Here is an 18,075-nt window from a genome sequence, read left to right as displayed (position 1 = left end):
TATCAAACCTTCTTTTTCGCCTGGATTATGGTACCAGTGAATGACATTATTTTGCTCCACAGATCTTGTGCCGAGAACGAGATTGAAGAAGAAATATATAAAGAGGCATGCGCTGTGGCTGCTTCACACGATTTTTCAACAAGTTAATAGTCATTTGAAGCTTTATTACTGTGCTTATTAGTTATTGGTTAAAATTTCCCTTTATTTTAGTCCTTAGGGTTTGGATCAATTACTTGGTTAATCCTGTATTTTTAAAAGTTATCCAACACATTTCGTTCATTACTTTTCTAACGGCAGGATATTATATTCACAGAAGCGCTCTAATATGTTATGTATTAGGAATTCCAATAACATATTTCAGATTGTATATATTTTTGTAAATTATAAATTTCAAAAGACCTCTTATTGCACATCTAGTCAATTCGTTGTTTTCCAAGGAAGTAGGAACGGAATGATTTTCCTTGGAGAATTGAAGTACTTTCAAATGAAAGATCAACCCCGAATTGGTCTTTTGATTTTCTAAAAATAAGAAGAAATCATCTAATTAAAACCCACTGATCAATTGATACAGTCAATCGATGGGTCAATATAAATGATATAACTAAATCTATCAATATCATAAAACCAAAAAAAAAAGAATGGGCCTATATCCTCACATCAAGGAAATGAAGCACTTGATCCGAATCAACACAATTCCATTCTTTGATTTATTTTTTTTTTGTACCGATTGAAATGTCTTGAACAATGAACTCGTAGTTAATATTTGTGTCTTTTATGCAAGCTCTTTCACTTATTTGATGAACATGCTGTTGTTGCAACCGCAACTCATTTTGGAACAGGCAATCTCTTGCGTTGCAAGGAGAATACACACCAACTTCATAGAAATGTTTGCTGCTGCAACCTGAAATAGCATATGTCCAACTCTTTGCTCCTTCTCCAGAACCTCATATTTGATGGAACTTTTTCACAGTACAACTTAATGATCAAACAACATTGTGTGTGTACTATTCCAGAAATACAAACATTTCCAGTAATAAATACAATCTTTTTTTCCTTTACACGTCATTTAATTTATACATTTAAGTAAGTAGTATGAAGTTTTACATCGAAAATCTAACAGATAATGCAATGATATAATGGATCAGCCATACCAATATAGAGAGAGTAATGAAGACATATAACAATACAGGTCAGCTATACCAATAAAGCAGACTCAGACTTGAAATTATGAGATAACTTGGCTACATATATTAGAGAAAAGGAAATCCAGTTCACATCCTGCGAGCTCAAATCAATCCAATGGCCTATGAAGAAAAACTGGAGGCAATGGATGACAAGAAAGCTCCAAATTCATAATGAAATTAAAAAAGACCTAGATTTACATGCGAGACTGCTAGCTACATTATTAAATTCAAGCTAGTAAAGGCGCTTGTATATATACTTATGAAGCTGAAACAAGCACACGCAATAAAAGCAAAAATGGCAGCAACTTTAAGGAACTAGACCTTGATGAGATGAGTTGGGTTGAGGCAGTTGATGGTTTAGAGGGAGCTCTTCCTGCTACAGCAGGACCAACCGCATGTCCACCAGGGCTGCTCTGCTCTTGGTTTGCAGGCAACGGGTTAGATGGGGTACCAGGCCCAGGAGTGAGAGGCGACTTTGTACTATCATTTAGATCTTGACCTGGAGATGAATCGTAATTAAATTGAGTCAAGAAGTGCACAGATTGTTGGATCATGCGAAACCAATGAACTATGGCATACCGTTACCAATATGTAACCTTCCAAGTGCCGGAGAAATATGAAATGAGAAAAGGAGAAAGAACTCACAATTAGAGTGTGACCAGCCTAACTTCAAATTTTCCCTATCAAACACAACTCGGTATCCTGTCATGAAGTTCTCTGCATGAATTTTCTATTCCTTAGGACAGAAATTCACATAAACAAAACCCAAAATAACCCCAAAATCAAAATAAACAAACAAATAAGAAAAGAAAAGGAAGCAGCAGAGGATACTTACGTCCAATTGTCCCAATATCTCCATCTGCAGGCTGTATGGCTAAACAAAATCCAGTAACCCCCTGCAGCACAAGATACTTTCTGAAATGTAGGTCGGTAATATTCACAGGATATAGGTTGGAAATTAAAGTGAGCAATGACTTTAGTATTTTACAATGGTTCAGAATTCTCATTAAGTGGAAAATAAAACACATTTTCTTTGATACCTTTACATAATTTACTAACCTAAAGTGAAATAAAGTCCACATCTTCAGGAATTCTCACAAAAAGAGTTTGCATATTTTGTTTCTTGGACATTTAAATTTTTTTAAATGACACAAACTCAGTCAAACACACTAGAAAGATTCTAAAAATCTAAGGAAAACCCACCGGAGTGCCATAGATAACAAATACAGGATTGTTGGCCACGAAGCTGTTGTTCTGTGGAAACATGAGCTTAACAGAAGGAAGCTTGGGCAGCCGCTGTGAACTGGTTAACCAAATAAAACAAAAGAGAAAAAGAATGAATGGAGGCATTGGCAAGAACACACACAAGCTCAGAGGAGGAAAGAAGTGAGAAGGGTCATGCCTCTTTACCTGGACTTGTAGCAATATTTCCATGGATAACCTTCAAAACTAGTGATTGTGTCATTCACTTGTCTGTCGAACTATCACAGATGACAGTGACATTTAACAGGTTGATTATGAAGTCACATCAGAGTTCAATTTGAAAGGGGAAGAAAAGTACCTCTGCAGCAATGGTTTCGTATATGTCCTTCGGAAGAAATGTAAATGATGAACCACTATCCACTATTGCTTTGAAAATTGTCTGCTTAAGGCAAGAACTCCCAATACAACATGTCTCCACTCCAATGATGTAGGTTATGCTGAATCAAATTACAATTCTTAGTAAGTAAGAAAATTGAAATAGTAGACAGAGTTGAGAGGAAATGACTAAGCTTATTAAGGTGCATAGGCCACTCATACTATTTCCCATTAGAGGCCAGGAAAGAGGTAGACTGTTGAGTGGCTGGTCCCTGATCCCCAAAAAATATTCTTCCGGAATCATCCTCGTCAAAGCACATTGAGAAGGAGTTCCGAATCAATCCTGCTTTAGCAAGAAGACTGGGAACTGAAATTTCTCCAAGTCCCAAACCAATGAGGCCATCAGGCGCAACCCCATCCAAGTAACCACCGCTCTGCTTCATACCACAACTGTACTCCAGGAGAGAGGGAGCAAATGTAAACTGAGTAAGTAATTACAAGAGAGCCTTTTAATGGAACAATAAGAAGATATTTTAAATTAACTATATGAATATACGCACCCAATTATAACTGATGCCTGCACAGAATTCTTCAATGCATTATCACCTCCTGATATAAGATGTAATATATCCTCAACAAGCAACCCTGAGCTTGATGTATTCTCTGTGTAGTAGTCAATAGTGTAAGGGCACGGTTGCTTAGGATTTTGACAACTGGTCCCCAAGTCACATAGTCGATGACTGCAAGATAAATGCTTGCTCGTACTCGAAGCAGAAGGACTGTACTCATTTAGATTTCTATCCTGCATAATAGATGCCCCAAACAGGAGGGAGCATCTACCAATCAATCATTGGAAATAAGTGCTAAACCTGCATCTTAATAGAGGATTCACAACTCCATTTTTTATGAATTCATTGGAAGTATCCAACTATCTAAATTCATTCATTCTCTTATCCAAAAAAATATAAGTTCATTCAATCAGGTCAATAAATGCATCAAAAAAATAATCATCCTTTTCCCTCCATTCCTTAAAAAAGTGAATAAAAAAAATTTTCAGCTAATAAGTATGATTACTAAAATCAAATGATGAAATATAATTATAAAATAATAAATGCATGCATAAAAGCCACAACACCTACAGCGCCACTTTGAAAAACAAAAATTTCAGTGTGAAAGAGACTCAGAAGATCACCCCAAGGGACAAGGACAAACTTGGAAGTTCAGTGGCACAAATTTCCTCGGGCCTATAGAAGCAATTCTGACGAGTGAATACTAGTGAAGCATAGAATTATTCCTTAGAAGCTCCAACATATATTAAGAATAGTCGACAAACCAGGGCCCATGTTACACTTTGTATGGAGAACAGATATTTCATCTCTAATACTAGAATATTTAAGAAACCTTTAGTTCCAAAATATCTAACACCACTCTTGATGCACAATCAAAATTAAAATTATTAAAAAATATGCACAATTAAAATTACCACTCAGAAACTTAGGCGTAATCGGATCAGCACATAAACCTCAGAAAGCCCAAAGCTTAAGAATCTCAAGTTTTGAGCTTCAAAGATTTTTGACGTATCGACAAATTTTTTCCTAAGAGGGACACGATAAGTATCCTAGGCAGCCCAGGTTCATTTTTAGAAATAAGTAGCTTGAGTGAAAACTTCCTGCAAAGTTCCTTGATACATAGAATTAAATACATATCATTAGCAATGACTAATCGATTTTCATTTTACCTTCCTCACATTTGACAAAAGGATCATTAAAGAAGCAGCGATATTTTTAAGAAACAACAAGCAAAGATGGCCGGCTTACCAGACTATTATAGTAGCTTGCAGAAAGAGGAGCACATCGTACACAATCACACGGAATCCAAAGCAGATCACTGCCAGCATCCAATGCAACAAGAAAAGAAACATTTGGTGTCCCTATATCAATCCATGTGTAATGTAACCTAAAAATCGGAAAACAAAACAAAGCATGACTCAATGGAAATATATCTAAGACTGTAAATATATACAAATAAATATTCCAACACTCACATACTGGTGTTTGACCTAAGTTTGACTTGAATAATAGTCAGTGAAAAGTTTGCATTTTTCATGGATTAAGTTGTACTAATGGTGACTTCATAGAAAGCATTTTCAAACAAAAGTATTTTATATAAAAGCACTTTTAAGTTAAGTTAATTAAATTTACCCAAAAAAAAAAACAGGTTCTGCTTATCACAAAGCGCTTGTGATTATGAAGAAGCACTCCAAACAAGGTATAACTCAACAAAAATTCTAAAATTGTGAAAATCCAGCTCGAATTTTTCTCGTCTGTAATGTAAAGCTAATTTGTTTATTTTTTCAGTGAAAAAACTGCAAACCTCTACACATTCTTACCAGCCAAAGTCATTTCCAAGCGACATCGTTTTACTTCCTTGAGAAGGAAAAAGCATCTGAAACTGCGGCCCAGTCTTCATCTTCTGCTTCTGGACATCGCTGCTGAGCAGCACCTGGTAGTACTCAAAGCTCTTTTTCGCCGGCCACGACGTCGCATTTCTATTTTTAGAAACTCCAAGCGCCTTCACTTCCTCCGAGAACCTGTGTATCAGCTTCGTCGAAAACATTACCGTTTCTGCGCCACTGCTCTCCGTTAGGAGCCAGAACACTGCCAAGTAAATCGTCAGAGATATTCGGTTCATGGTAACGATAATTCGGCGCTATAATGGAAGATGTGCCGTCGTTTTGGTGTTTTCCTGCTAGTCAATGATACTATGATAGTGCAAGATGAGAACTGAGGTGAACAAGGATAGAGACGGTTTTTAATTTTCATTGATGGGATAATAACATAGAGATCCATTTTTCTTACAAAATTAGGATTAAAGTAATAAGTTTTAAAGCTTTAAAGTAAATTCCAATTCAGTTTCCCTAATTCTTATTCTCAAATTTAGCTCGGCATAAATAATAATTGAAACCAGTTTGTCCATACAATTGTTGAGAGGTTGTCATTTTTTGACACAATTTACTAATACATCATGAATACAACAGAAATTAATGAGTTCAAACTGATGAAAAATAACATATTTATTAATTACATCGAATTTGTATTATTTATTTACTTTTTTTTTAATCTCAATTATAGAACTCCTAATAAGAGAACCCATGTTTAACATGATTAATAATAATATTTACTTATTTTTTAATTCAAATATAACTATTAAATTTATCATATAATTATATGAAAATCAAATTTTATTAGAATTTAAATATTGTATCTTTGAATTATATTTATTAAAATAATAAAATTTAAAAATAAATATACTAAAAATATGTTAAACATATAACAATTAACACGATTAAATATAATATATGAATTGTATTACTACTTTACTTTCGACACATTCAATAAATAGGTAGATTTATGTTGGCCTAAATTTGATGCACGACAAACACAAGGATGTGTGATTCTAAATTCCAGCACCACGACAGGCCAGTTAAATTATACTATTATAGTATACATTAATGAACCCAATTGAAATAAAAGGGTACATTGTTTTCATTTCTGACATTAATAAAACATCATGGATCCAAGTGTTATTTTGGCCTTTTTTTTTTCTTGGGCTAATTATTAGGCTCACTGAGATTATGCCACGTAGGTGGTCCCGATGGCTTTATGTGTCAGAGAAAACAACGTGCGTTGATTGGGGTGGACGTTTGTCGGACACGTGGGCTCCATGTCTTCCACTTTTTCGTTAATCACGGACGGGACAGTGATTACTCTTTTTATCACGAGCATGAAGACAAAGTAAATAATGATTAATAATCTTTAATAATATTCCTTAATTTTTACTCTCAATAACTAGCATTAGATTAACAAAATAATTTAGTTTTGAGTGATATTGGACATCGCAGAAGTTAAATCTCAATTTAAAGGTATATATATATGATTGATTATATTGTAATTCAATGAATGATAATATGCCACATGAATTTATATAAAACTATTTACAGTTGTGGAAGAAATGACTTCACATAAAAGATATCATAATAAAAAATTTAAGAAAAAAGGGTGGAGTTTCAACTAAATGGTGTGTCTATAATCATCACAGCATTGCAATTGACTGCATAATCAATTGATACAATATTAACAGCGTAACAAGACCAGGACCAATATCCTTATTTCCCCTTTCACACTGACTAGCACACAAAATTCAATAAAAAAAATATTACAAATAAGCTCAATATCTTCTGTTTAAAGGGCTTGTGTCCCATAAGATGTTTAAAAATCAGGTTACAGAAGAATACAATACAATTTGAAGGCTGTAAACAAGAGGACTACAAAAATTAAAAATCTCTCGCAAGACTATATACACTGATAAATAACCAACACGGGATCAAAAGGAAAGAAAGAAAGAATTCTCTACTTGGACATGTTTTTTTCTTTTACCTACAATTTCAATTTGCAGCCGATGATAGTTACTTCTGTAATGGTTGTTACTTGTTAGACCACAGGAATTCGATTTCCAAATTCCGGGAAGGTCCACTTTTGCTTTCCGGCAAGAGGGTGTACTCCCCAGCAACTGCTCCAAGCATTACAACCCGATCGATTTGGATGGTTACTTTCCCAAAAGAACTCTGTTGTTAAAACAAACGAGATTTGGTTTAGTAACAAACCAGAGATAGAATGAAAATGTAGAAAAAAAATTTCTTTCCTCAACTTACCTTGCCCATTTTGCTCTTATTTTTGCAAGAGATGTGAAGCTTTTGACCTTTTGGAGGAATCTCAAAGGACCATGCAAAGCTCTCTTCCCACTCAGGATTAGGACCAGTTGACACAATCTGTTTAGTTTCCAAAACAAGTTCACTTACCGTAAGATCAGATCCAAGAACAAGAACGATGCAACATAAGTGCCAGTGAACTTAAACTAACCCTACCCAATTGGAGTAAAGTTTTATTATTTATAGATCAAAATGCAACTGACATCATGATAACAAAGGGGAAAGGGCCAACATTCTGATGCAAATCATAGAATTAGTTTCAAAAATGGAAGCATCTTACCTTGGTTTGTCGCGGCGGAGTGTTGCCCAGAGTAAGCTTGCAGTAAACACTTGGGTTTCCTACCGACTGCTTCATATTGTTGCCACGCTTGATTATGACTACTAAGGTCCCCGGCAAACACTGCAGCAGGAATTCGGCCTTTTCCTGGAATCGAGGTGGACCAGACTGGATTAAGTACTGTAGCAAGGGGATTGCATCTGCAGCAGCAACAGACTGAGCTTTTGATACTTCGGCTGGGCATGCCGACCAAGCTTGTCTGAGAAGGAAAAGTGCATCCAAGGCAGCTTCTTGAGTTGCTTCTGAACCCGTCTTAAGAGCTGTGACTAAGTGGGGTATGCTGAGTGTCGCAGGTTCAGTGGCTCTCAAACGAGGGAAGTTATTAAATAAAGCATTTAAAGCTTTTAGATATTCCTCATTCACAGTTCCAGTGGCCCACAATTCCTTCTCAATAGCAGCTGCATATAACAACAAAGATGAGTATTTTTTTGCATAGCAAAATAATCTGAAAAGGCAAAAAAAAAAAAAAAGATGGTGATGTACTGATGCTGGCAAACGAAACCTTAAATCGAAGCAGCAAATTAATTTCTAGGTACTGATGAACTAGATGGCTAGCTTCAATGCATAATCGTGTGTTGCCAATAACATCTTCAAGTATATACAAAATATTTGGACAAGTCAAACGTCTTGTATAACACTAGAAGAATTGACTCTGTATTCACCATAAACCATAAGTATATTCTCCTATATCAGCACAGTTAACAAAATTGAGCAGAGAGCGAGAGTGATCTTACCAGTTATAGCTCTGACCGTTTCGCTGGAAGCATACTCTTGGATGGTATGATTAGAAAACAGAAGTTTGACAAACATTGCAGCCTGAACAGATGTTTCTGGATCACTTGAACCAATCAAATCCAGTACAACCTGTACACCACCAGCCTCTGCAACTGCTCTCTTATTCGATCTGCTGTACATTACAAGGTTTTGCAAAGCACATATAGCTACCACTTTCATTTCTTCTGTAGGTTGCTCTTCAAGGACATTGACCAGTGCACGACATGCTGAAACAGCATCAGCACTTCGAGCAAGGCCCTCATTCTGAAATAGATCACCAAGAGCCAAGGTCGCCAACAACCGTGCTTGCTGAGCTTGGGTTTGTGGATCCAAGAGGTATTGCGAAAGCGGCAAGATGGCAGATTTTGTAGCTTTTGATTCTCTGATCTTTACATTGTTAAGCAACACCTCCAGCAGTCTTGCAGCTGTTTCCTCGCATTGATGAGATCTGAGAAGTTCTAGAAGAGCTTCTATGGCACCACTTTCGGCCATTGCTTCAGCACTGGTTCCATCATCACTTTCTAACACAAGCAGAGCATTCAATGACCCAATTACCGTGCCTTCTGAACCAGAACGAAGTAGCCTTACCAACACTGCAACAGGCACTTCCAAATAGAATTCAGAACTGAATTGTAGAATACTTGATAAAACAGAAGCAGCTGACTCCCACAAGGCATGAGGAAGAGATGGATCAGCTTGCAAAATTATTTTCGACAGTTCAGCAACACCACCCTCTTTTGCAATTTCATTAGGCCATGTTAGCGCAATACTCACAAGAGCCTTTACAGCTCTCTGCTGAAGTATGTGTATGCCAGAACCAAGAACCCGAATGAGAGGACCAATTACTTGCTGTGTCACAGGATCCTTCTGAAGTTGTTCTTCCAATAGCAGATGTGACAGAAGCTCAGCTGCCAACTGCTGAACTGCTGGAGCTGGTGAATCAAGCAAAGGGATAAGAGGTTCAATAGCTTGGTGAGAGGTCAGTGAATAGTCAGCCCGACACTGCGGATGTTCCAGAATATTAACAAGAACCTGCAATGCACTATGCTGTCCATCAGGCCCAAATTCTGACCTGGTAAGCAACAGAAATAGGGGCTCAACCACTTTCGCAGCAGATGGACCCTTGGCAATGCCTGCATTATTGGTCAGTATTCGAAGCAATTCAGCAAATGCAGAACACAGAAAATCTGGTGCTTCATGAAGGATATCAAGTACACTCTCAATGACGCCAGCTTTCACCATTTCCAATTTACAAGAAGGCCTATCCTTTCCTAACTTCACAAGAGCTCTAGAAATGGCCTCATGAAGCATGTAATTTTTACCATAGAGAAGTCCAACAAGAGGAATGACTGCGCCATGCACAGCAACTAGTTCTGCGAGTTGCTCATCATCAACAAGTTTGTCTAGTGCACGAACAACTGAATGCTGAGCAGGACTGAACTCAGTTACAAGAAGAGAGACAAGAGGCTCCACACATCGTGCTGCAGCCACTGTAGACCTAATTCTTGTATTTCCAAAAAGAACACCACACAACTCAGCAGCATCTCCCTTTAACTCCATTGAACAATTTGATGAAAGGATCCTGCAAAGGACATCTACCGCATTCATTTCAACATCTGCAACAGCAAGGGCCCTTGATGGGTTTTCACTAAGTAACCTAACCAATGCAGCAATAGCAGCATGCTGCTCTCTCTCCAACCCAGTGTTAAGAATCTCCACCAAGGGTTGAACAGCTTGCCTTGCAGATTCTGCATTCCTAATATGATCAGCAGAAAATAGGCTTTCCAAAGCTTTAGCAGCACTATATCTTGCACCTCTTCCACCTAGACGTAAAACTGCAACAAGTTGACTGACAGCAGCAAATGCAGATTCATGTCTCCTGATTTCAGCACTGCTGAACAAGATGCCTAACAGATCAGTAGCAGCTTCTTCAGTTGCATCTTGTGGGCCAAGTGAAAGATACTTCGTGAGTGCTTCCAAGGCCCCTGCTTCAACCATGACAATCTTATTGGATGGACAATCTTTAGCAAGCTGAATCAGAAAACCAAGTGCTAGAAAAGGTGCTCCAGGACGATCTGGTATTGGTTTGAGTAGATCGACAAGTGCAGGTATTGCTTTCCGAGAGGTAGCACCAACCCTTATATCTTCAACTCTAAACAACCTCTCAAGGGCAACTTGATCTGGATAACACACCAACGCAAACTCCTCTGACAAGTCCAGAAGATCTTGTACATCCGCATCAGCACAGCCAAGTAAGGAGATAAGCCCACCTGCAGCACCAGAATTTGCAACAGAAAGAAGAGTTCCTCTGCTACCATTACAGACAAGGCTGGCAACTGCTTGTGCGGCAAAATATCTGTTAGCCGACTCCTCTGACTTCAACAAATTTGCAAGTACTGGAATAGCTTTCATGGTTGCATGTGCTCGTATGATGTCTCTATCTTGAAACAAAATTGCAAGCAGTAAAGCACAAATCCATATGCTGCTATCTTCCTTATAATCCATCTGTGTCGATGACCACACAGGAAAAAACCATGGTTTAATAACAATAAGCAAATACGTATACACCCGATATCACACAGCATGATAGTGCCAATTATTTCTTTTTTTCGGGGGTGGGGGGGTGGGGGGGGGGGGGGGGGGGGGGGGGGGGGGGGGGGGGGGTGGGGGAAGGGGGATTAATCAACATGCAACAAGAAAGCAGGATACCTGAGTAAATTGTGAAAGACTATCTGAAATTCTGTCAGTAAGAACATCCATTGCTCCAGCCTCCATTATCACAATTTTACATTTTTCGTCGTGGCATGCAAGAACACAGAGCAGCCAAATAGCTAAGTTCTCACCAAAAATAACTGCTGTGCTTGACTCAGACTCTCCTCCATTTCTGGCTTCCTCTGAAGTATATCTGTAGATGCTAATGGCCTCTTTGTCATCATTCCCCTGGTTCCTCAAAGGAGAAGCCTCAACAACACTAAGCATTGTAACCAGTGACTGAATAAGCGGGGCACATGAATTCGAATGATTGAGATCCTCAACAATTCTTTGGTGATTAACTTTTGCTGCACATATTAGAAGTGCAGCTCCCCCAATTTTGACCTTTGGGTTTGTGCAACTGATCACCCTTCTAGCAATGGATGATATACATCCAGAGGCACCTGTAACTTCGTCTCCTAGAACAGCAGGTTGGTCTCTGCAAAGCCGCGACAATATTTCAATAGCTTTATCCTGTAACAAGGGTGTTGCATCAGCAATCGAAGACACTATGGGAGTTATGCTTTTCGGAAATTCAGCTAAAACTTGCCATGCTGGTTTAACATGCCCACTAGCCCCTCCAGACCTTGAGAGTATAGCAAGTGCATCCAGAGCTTCTGATGTGGCAACAGATCCACTAGCAGACTCTAGAAATGAAACTAATGCAAGAACAGTTCCAGCCCGATTCACACAATCAGTTATGGTGTAATCAATTTTGCGTGAATGGAGTAGACGAGCAATGGCTGCAGCTGCAAGTGTTTTGCCAGAAATAGTGCCCTCACACAAAACCCGAGTAGCAGGTAAAATAATTTCTTCAGCAATTGCTTTCTCTGAAACTTCACTATCCAAAATAAGATTTGCCAGAGCACAAGTTGCCTGTTCCGCAACTTCCAGAACTGGAGAGCCTGCAAGCACAACAAGGGGAGACAAAGCATCTCGTGCAACAGCAGCCACTTCCCGGTTTTCTCTCACTGAAAGAAATATTGCAGCAAGGCAACGCGAGGCCTCTACTAAGATGCATTCAGATCCAACATCTAGCAGCTTCATCACTGACCAGAGAGTTTTCACTGCAATGCTACTTTCACGCAAGTCCTTCCTGGTTTCAAAAATTCCAGCTAGAGCTGACGCTGACTTAGCCTGAGTCTCTTCTTTAGTGAAGCTCAATATTTTAATCATTGTCTCAACTGCATCATTTGCAGCACTGCCTTCACGCAGTATATCACTGAAGGAAACCACAGACAGCATACTTTTAAGAGCATCCAGAACATAAACTTTAGATTCAGGTAGATCACTTGTTAATAATGCAGTAAGCTGGCTGATAGCAGCTGTATCAGATTTATGAATTAGATGATTTAAAGTCTTTGCAGCGATTTCTTTCCCATTTGCACTCCCATTTTTCAGTAGCCATAACAATGCAGGAACGGCATCAGCACTTTCAACACAAGCACGAATATCTTCACTATGATTGCATAGATTCCTAAGAATGGAAGCAGAATCTTCCTTAGCTTTTGCAGAACCCGACTCTAGAATTTGAACAAGTGGAGGTATGCCACCAGCAGCAGTGATGGCCCACTTACTGTCATCATTTTCATTAGATAAAAGGCAAAGCAATGCGACCGAACATTCTTGCTGCTGTTCTGAGGAAAGTCCTAGAAGGGATATCAACAGCTGAATCCCCTCACGGCCTTGGAGGGCACGCCATAGACTGCCTTCATTATTGCAGAGTTTGAGAAGAGCTCTTACAAGCTCTTCCTGAACTTCGTTGGTCGCCATTGTGATCAAACCAACAAGCAAACGTTTTGCTTCAGAATTTTCAAGTTTAATTGAGAGCAACGGATTTCCATACAAACTTGCAAGGGCTTCTATCGTGCGCTCTTGCACAAGAAACGGTAAGCGAGGCTTGAACTGATTGACCAAAGTCTGCTCCACAATCAGAGGATCTGATGGTTTAGTAGACTCAGCTTTGCTATCATATATCATGAGAGCAGAAGCTAAAGCCCCTAATGTGTCAGCAACCTGTGCAGGTGAGGAGCATGATTCAAGGCTTTGACCAAGGCTTGAGATGACATTAGATAAACCACCAGAAATATTAGCGAGAGCACACATTGCATTCTCCTGCAATGCTTGAGCATATTCCCCTTGCATAAATTCTTTAGAAGGAGCGATTGTTGCATTTATCATGGCAGGAATGCCATTAGAACCAGCTATTTCACGTCTTGCATCTTTGCAATGATCAGATAGAGACTTAAGAGCACCGGCAGCTTCTGCTCTAACAGAGGCTTCATTACCAGATCCTAACAGCTTGAGAAGTTGCTTCGTAGCATCAGCAGCTAACACCCTGGAGCAAACAGACACATCCTCCTCCATCATGCATGCTAGCAGAAAGCAAACATGAGCTTGTGTGCTAGATTGTCCCAAAGTAAGCAACTTCACAAGTATATCTATTCCTCCAGCTTGTACTGTTGCAGCCCAAAATCCCTCAGTGCTGGTAGAGAGATTCCTTAAAGCTCCCGTCAGTAAGTTATCTACCACGTTCCCACTCTTAAGCCCATTCTTTAGCTGCTCCCATAGCACCGGCACTACTCCTTCAGTTGAAAATATCTTGGATCCAACATAATCCTTCGCACCACCTTGAGAGACGGCATAAATTGTCTTTGCTGCTGCAATTTGACCCTCTGCTGAGCTGGACTTGAGGAGACCAAGCAATGGAGGAATGCATCCACCAAGTAAGACTTTAACCCTTAATTCATTCTCCTTACAGAGAGAACCTAAAACAGTAGCAGCCTGTATCTTGACTGCTAGTGATCCTGATCGAAGAAGGGAGACAAGTACTGGAACTGCTTGAGAGTGAGAGCCAACAGCACTAAAAGCATTCTCACGTGTGTCAATAAGTTCCAACAATTGCCTCAAGGAATATTCTTTCTCTTGTACTGAGGAAGAACTCTGGCGCAGCTGTTCAATGCATTGTGCAACACTGGCTAAAGTTCCATCTGGATCCTCCATGCTGGTAGTGCGGTCCCTGCAGGTAATTAAGAATGTAACTAACTTTATCTAGAATTGTATCAGTTGACCGCTGCAATCTAAAATCTTGCACTATTGAGCACATTTTTGGAAAAGGAACACTGTCAAGAGTACTGGATAAAGCCTTAAGAAAGCAGAACACTCATCGCTCAACATGAAAAGACAGATGACTACGCAAATAATAAGCGTGCGATAAGTTAAATGGACAATAGTAACAATCGGAGGATATGACAAGCATTTTGAAAGAGACAGCAAGATGTAAAGACAGCCTGCATGATTTGAGACTCAATATCGCTCTAACTAAAACCGGAATAGAAAAATCTGAAGGTCGGTACAATTAGCTTCTCATTGATAGAGCGTAGGAACATAAAGTAACTGCAGAGTCTCAGATCTTCAGGTTAGACTCAAATGCAGTAACCATCTATCTTATACAATTCAAAGAGAAGGACCTCAAAGAAATTGTTAATTCTACCTGAAGCTAAATACTGTCCATTTCCTTTCATTTTAGCTAGAAGAATGATATGCACCCATTAAAGAAATGAAATGCATCAGCATACAGCTGTGCAACGAACATAGTGGTTAATGGTTACATTCATGGACAAAAAGAAATACACAATCAGAGCAAATTTTTACATCGGACTGACCTCAGACCCATTTTCATGACTGAATGTGGAGTTGGGGGCTCTGAATCTTGAAGTTTTGCATCTCCATTTTTTTCCTGCAATCATGATGGGAAAGAAAATAAGTATGAAATCAAACAGAGCGAGAGAGAGAGAGAGAAATCTCAAGCAAACATAACTTTCAGATGTATGTGGAAAATTAAGCTGCCTGCTTGCTTGCTCAGCTTAATACCGTTATGGGAGAGAGGACAGTGCTATGATTAACAGAGTTTACACACACAAAAAAAAAAAAAAAAGGACCCAGCAAAGAACAATAATATCAGTTGTGAGAATGGGAACAATGAGATGTAATATATCCCATACTCATTTTGATGAATAATGCAAGAACATTCTATACCTATTTCCAAACAAACTTTGTCGCATGCAGCATTTCAAGATCTATATATTGCCACTAAATACCTTGCATTAAGTTACATCAGATATAATGACGAATAATAAACTAAGCAGAAAAGTACCACATCATTAGTAGCAAGGCCGTTGCCATTGCTGGCAGCGAACCGCCAAGCTAGTGAAGTCGCCAGCTTTGCTTTACTTCAAGATTCCCAGTTAAAATTTCAATTTAAGACCACGCCCTTCTCCAGATCTGACCACGTTCACACAATCAAATCATCAAGCCTCCTGTTGGAAAAAAAAAATGAACATATAAGCCAAGCTGAAGATACGAACACCCGAAATGCAGATCAAACAAAAATAAATCTAATTAAATGAAGTTAAGCCCACTCCAAAACAAGAAAAACCAAATCCAATTCCTATAAATAACTGCTAATCAATGATACAGTGATAATCAAATCAAGACGTATAAAGCTCAATTACTTTGGGTTACCGCAATCCAAACCAATTAACCAATACATTAACAAAACTTCATAATGAACCAACAAAATAACAAAAAACCAGAACATTGCCAACTTAGTACAAATGAGAAAACAAACATTGAATGACAAATCCAGAAAATAATTTACTCCCCTTTCCTCAACTTTCCCCGTAGCCAAACAGAACCAAATCAAGAGAAAGCAATCGAAACTAGTCAGATTCAACCGAATTATACCAATGAGGACACAAACCAGTAGATCAAACCCAAATGAACGAAAATCTGAAACCTCAAATCACTGATCACTGACTTCAAAATCCAATCACACTGAACAAAACCCCAATGCAAGCACCTACTAACACTAGATTCCAAAACAACCCGACAAAGAAAAATTAAATGTTGACCTCAGATTTGGCAAAAACAACAACAACCCATCAATGCAAAACGGCAAAAGAGCTAAAAATCTGACAAGATTGAGCTCACCTTAAGGGAAAGTGAGAGAAATGAAGAAGACCCTTTTAGTGAATCTATCAATTTCGTAGAAGTGAAGATAATAAAAAGTAAGTAAAATGAATGAATAAGTGAATGAGTAAGAGAAAAATAGAGAGAAAGAGAAAGAGAGAGATTATATATATTTTTTAAGAAAAATAAAAATTTTTGTTTTCTTTTTATTGTTTTGTTGTTTCATTAATCAAATAAATTGTTTTTTTTTTTTTATTTTGTGTTTTTTCACAGATACTGAAATAAAAAATAAAGCGTCAAGCCTTCAGTTTCACAGCCTAACATCCGAAGTTCCGAACACTGACAGGACCACCGACAGCAGAAACTTGAAAGGCTTGTGTGACTATCAGCTTACATGGCTTAGCTTTAGCTTCTTGGCTTCACTTCAGTTTGTTTCGGTAACTCAAAGACTCACAGCTCGGAGCTAAAAATTTTACCCCAAAAAGCACTGAAATTAAAAGTAATTCTGTTCAATGTGATTTTTTAAAATTCAGATATTTTCATTTAAATCCTTGATTTCCATGTTTTATTAAATAAAGATATAATTCATCATATATTTAGTAATTATGTTTTATTAATAATGTTTACGTTGATTCTTTCGTAAAGAAAAATGATAAACAAATATAATCCCAACATAAGATTGGTAAAACTAAAAATAAAGTAAAAATTTTTAAAATATTATATACATGAAAACCAAATATCATTTTCATTCAATGGTTGGATTCGAATCATAATATTTTTGTATCATCAAAAGATATTTTATTAATTGAATTAATTAATACTCGCAATTTTTTGATTTATTGTTGATAATAAGGATCTATTTTTTATTAGATCCTGCACCACAATTTCTATCTTTTTCCCTTCCGTCATATGTATTCATACATAGAACATGATAAAAAAAATATTTTTTAAAAAAATATATAAATTCAAGGACTTAAATAATAAAATCTATTTTTAAAAATTATGGACTTATATCACTAACACAAAAGATGACTCTATAATACTGTCTAGGGATGGCAATGGGGTGGGGTGGGGGTGGAGAGGCTTACCCCATTCCCCACCCCATTAAAATTTTTTGCCTCCATTCCCCACCTCATTCCCCAATAAATTTAGTGGGTTGGGGATGGGGAATCCCCACATGGGTAATGATTTCTCCATCCCCACCCCATTCCCTATTTACCTATTTTATAGTAAATATAAATTTATGATTTAAATAAATTAAAAACTTAAAAACTTAAAATAAAATTATCATCATATTATGAAGTATTTAATTTTTAAAAAAAATTTCTAAAAGTTTGAAATAATATCTTAAAATGATATTAAAAGTGAAAAATATTTAAAGAGAGCAACACCTTAAAAGAGAAAAGAAAACATAATAATGTTTTAGAATTGAAAAATATTGCAGGGTTTTCTTTTATTCATATCTTGTTTATATTACATAAAAATTAAAAAAAATTATTAATTGATAGTATAGCTGATAAAATAAAAATTACTAAATAAGAATTAAAAACATATTTATATATAATGGAATTGGGGTGGGGGTGGGGGTGGGGGTGGGGGTGGGGGTGGGGGTGGGGTGGGGAGTGCAATACCAAACAACACTCTGTTAACAATTTGGGAATTATTTTTCCCTCACTCCCCATCTCATTCCCCAAAAATTATTAAAAAAAATT

The 18,075-nt window shown here is 37.7% G+C and overlaps 2 protein-coding genes across 6 annotated transcripts; both read right to left on the bottom strand.

The window, feature by feature from the left end:
- Positions 1-1,225: 1,225 nt before the first annotated feature.
- LOC102609510 (aspartic proteinase-like protein 1) lies at positions 1,226-5,542 on the bottom strand. Of its 3 annotated transcripts, none has more exons than XM_006464215.4 (10): positions 5,152-5,542; positions 4,580-4,718; positions 3,323-3,564; positions 2,985-3,212; positions 2,746-2,884; positions 2,595-2,665; positions 2,388-2,487; positions 2,020-2,080; positions 1,830-1,901; positions 1,226-1,683 (listed from the first exon to the last, which is right to left on the bottom strand). In XM_006464215.4, exons 1-10 carry the CDS (start codon positions 5,451-5,453, stop codon positions 1,442-1,444), a joined length of 1,596 nt encoding a protein of 531 aa, XP_006464278.1. In that variant the 5' UTR covers positions 5,454-5,542; the 3' UTR covers positions 1,226-1,441. The 3 variants fall into 3 exon arrangements, with proteins under 3 accessions (XP_006464278.1, XP_006464279.1, XP_052287418.1); XM_006464216.4 differs by having other exon boundaries at positions 1,830-1,886; XM_052431458.1 differs by having other exon boundaries at positions 4,580-4,649.
- Positions 5,543-6,806: 1,264 nt separating this feature from the next.
- On the bottom strand, positions 6,807-16,621 carry LOC102610195 (protein CELLULOSE SYNTHASE INTERACTIVE 1). Of its 3 annotated transcripts, none has more exons than XM_006464218.4 (8): positions 16,385-16,621; positions 15,549-15,711; positions 15,058-15,131; positions 11,351-14,411; positions 8,602-11,146; positions 7,811-8,265; positions 7,474-7,590; positions 6,807-7,386 (listed from the first exon to the last, which is right to left on the bottom strand). In XM_006464218.4, the coding sequence occupies exons 3-8, from the start codon at positions 15,072-15,074 to the stop codon at positions 7,246-7,248; spliced, it is 6,336 nt and encodes a 2,111-aa protein (XP_006464281.1). In that variant the 5' UTR covers positions 15,075-15,131; positions 15,549-15,711; positions 16,385-16,621; the 3' UTR covers positions 6,807-7,245. The 3 variants fall into 3 exon arrangements, with proteins under 3 accessions (XP_006464281.1, XP_015385637.1, XP_015385605.1); XM_015530151.2 differs by lacking the exon at positions 16,385-16,621 and adding an exon at positions 16,139-16,278; XM_015530119.2 differs by lacking the exon at positions 16,385-16,621 and adding an exon at positions 16,155-16,278.
- Positions 16,622-18,075: the final 1,454 nt, after the last annotated feature.

This window comes from Citrus sinensis, chromosome 7 (genome assembly GCF_022201045.2).
Source record: "Citrus sinensis cultivar Valencia sweet orange chromosome 7, DVS_A1.0, whole genome shotgun sequence".
Lineage (NCBI taxonomy): Eukaryota > Viridiplantae > Streptophyta > Magnoliopsida > Sapindales > Rutaceae > Citrus > Citrus sinensis.
The sequence above is the reverse complement of the archived record's forward strand: the minus strand, read 5'-3'. Positions and strand labels throughout refer to the sequence as shown.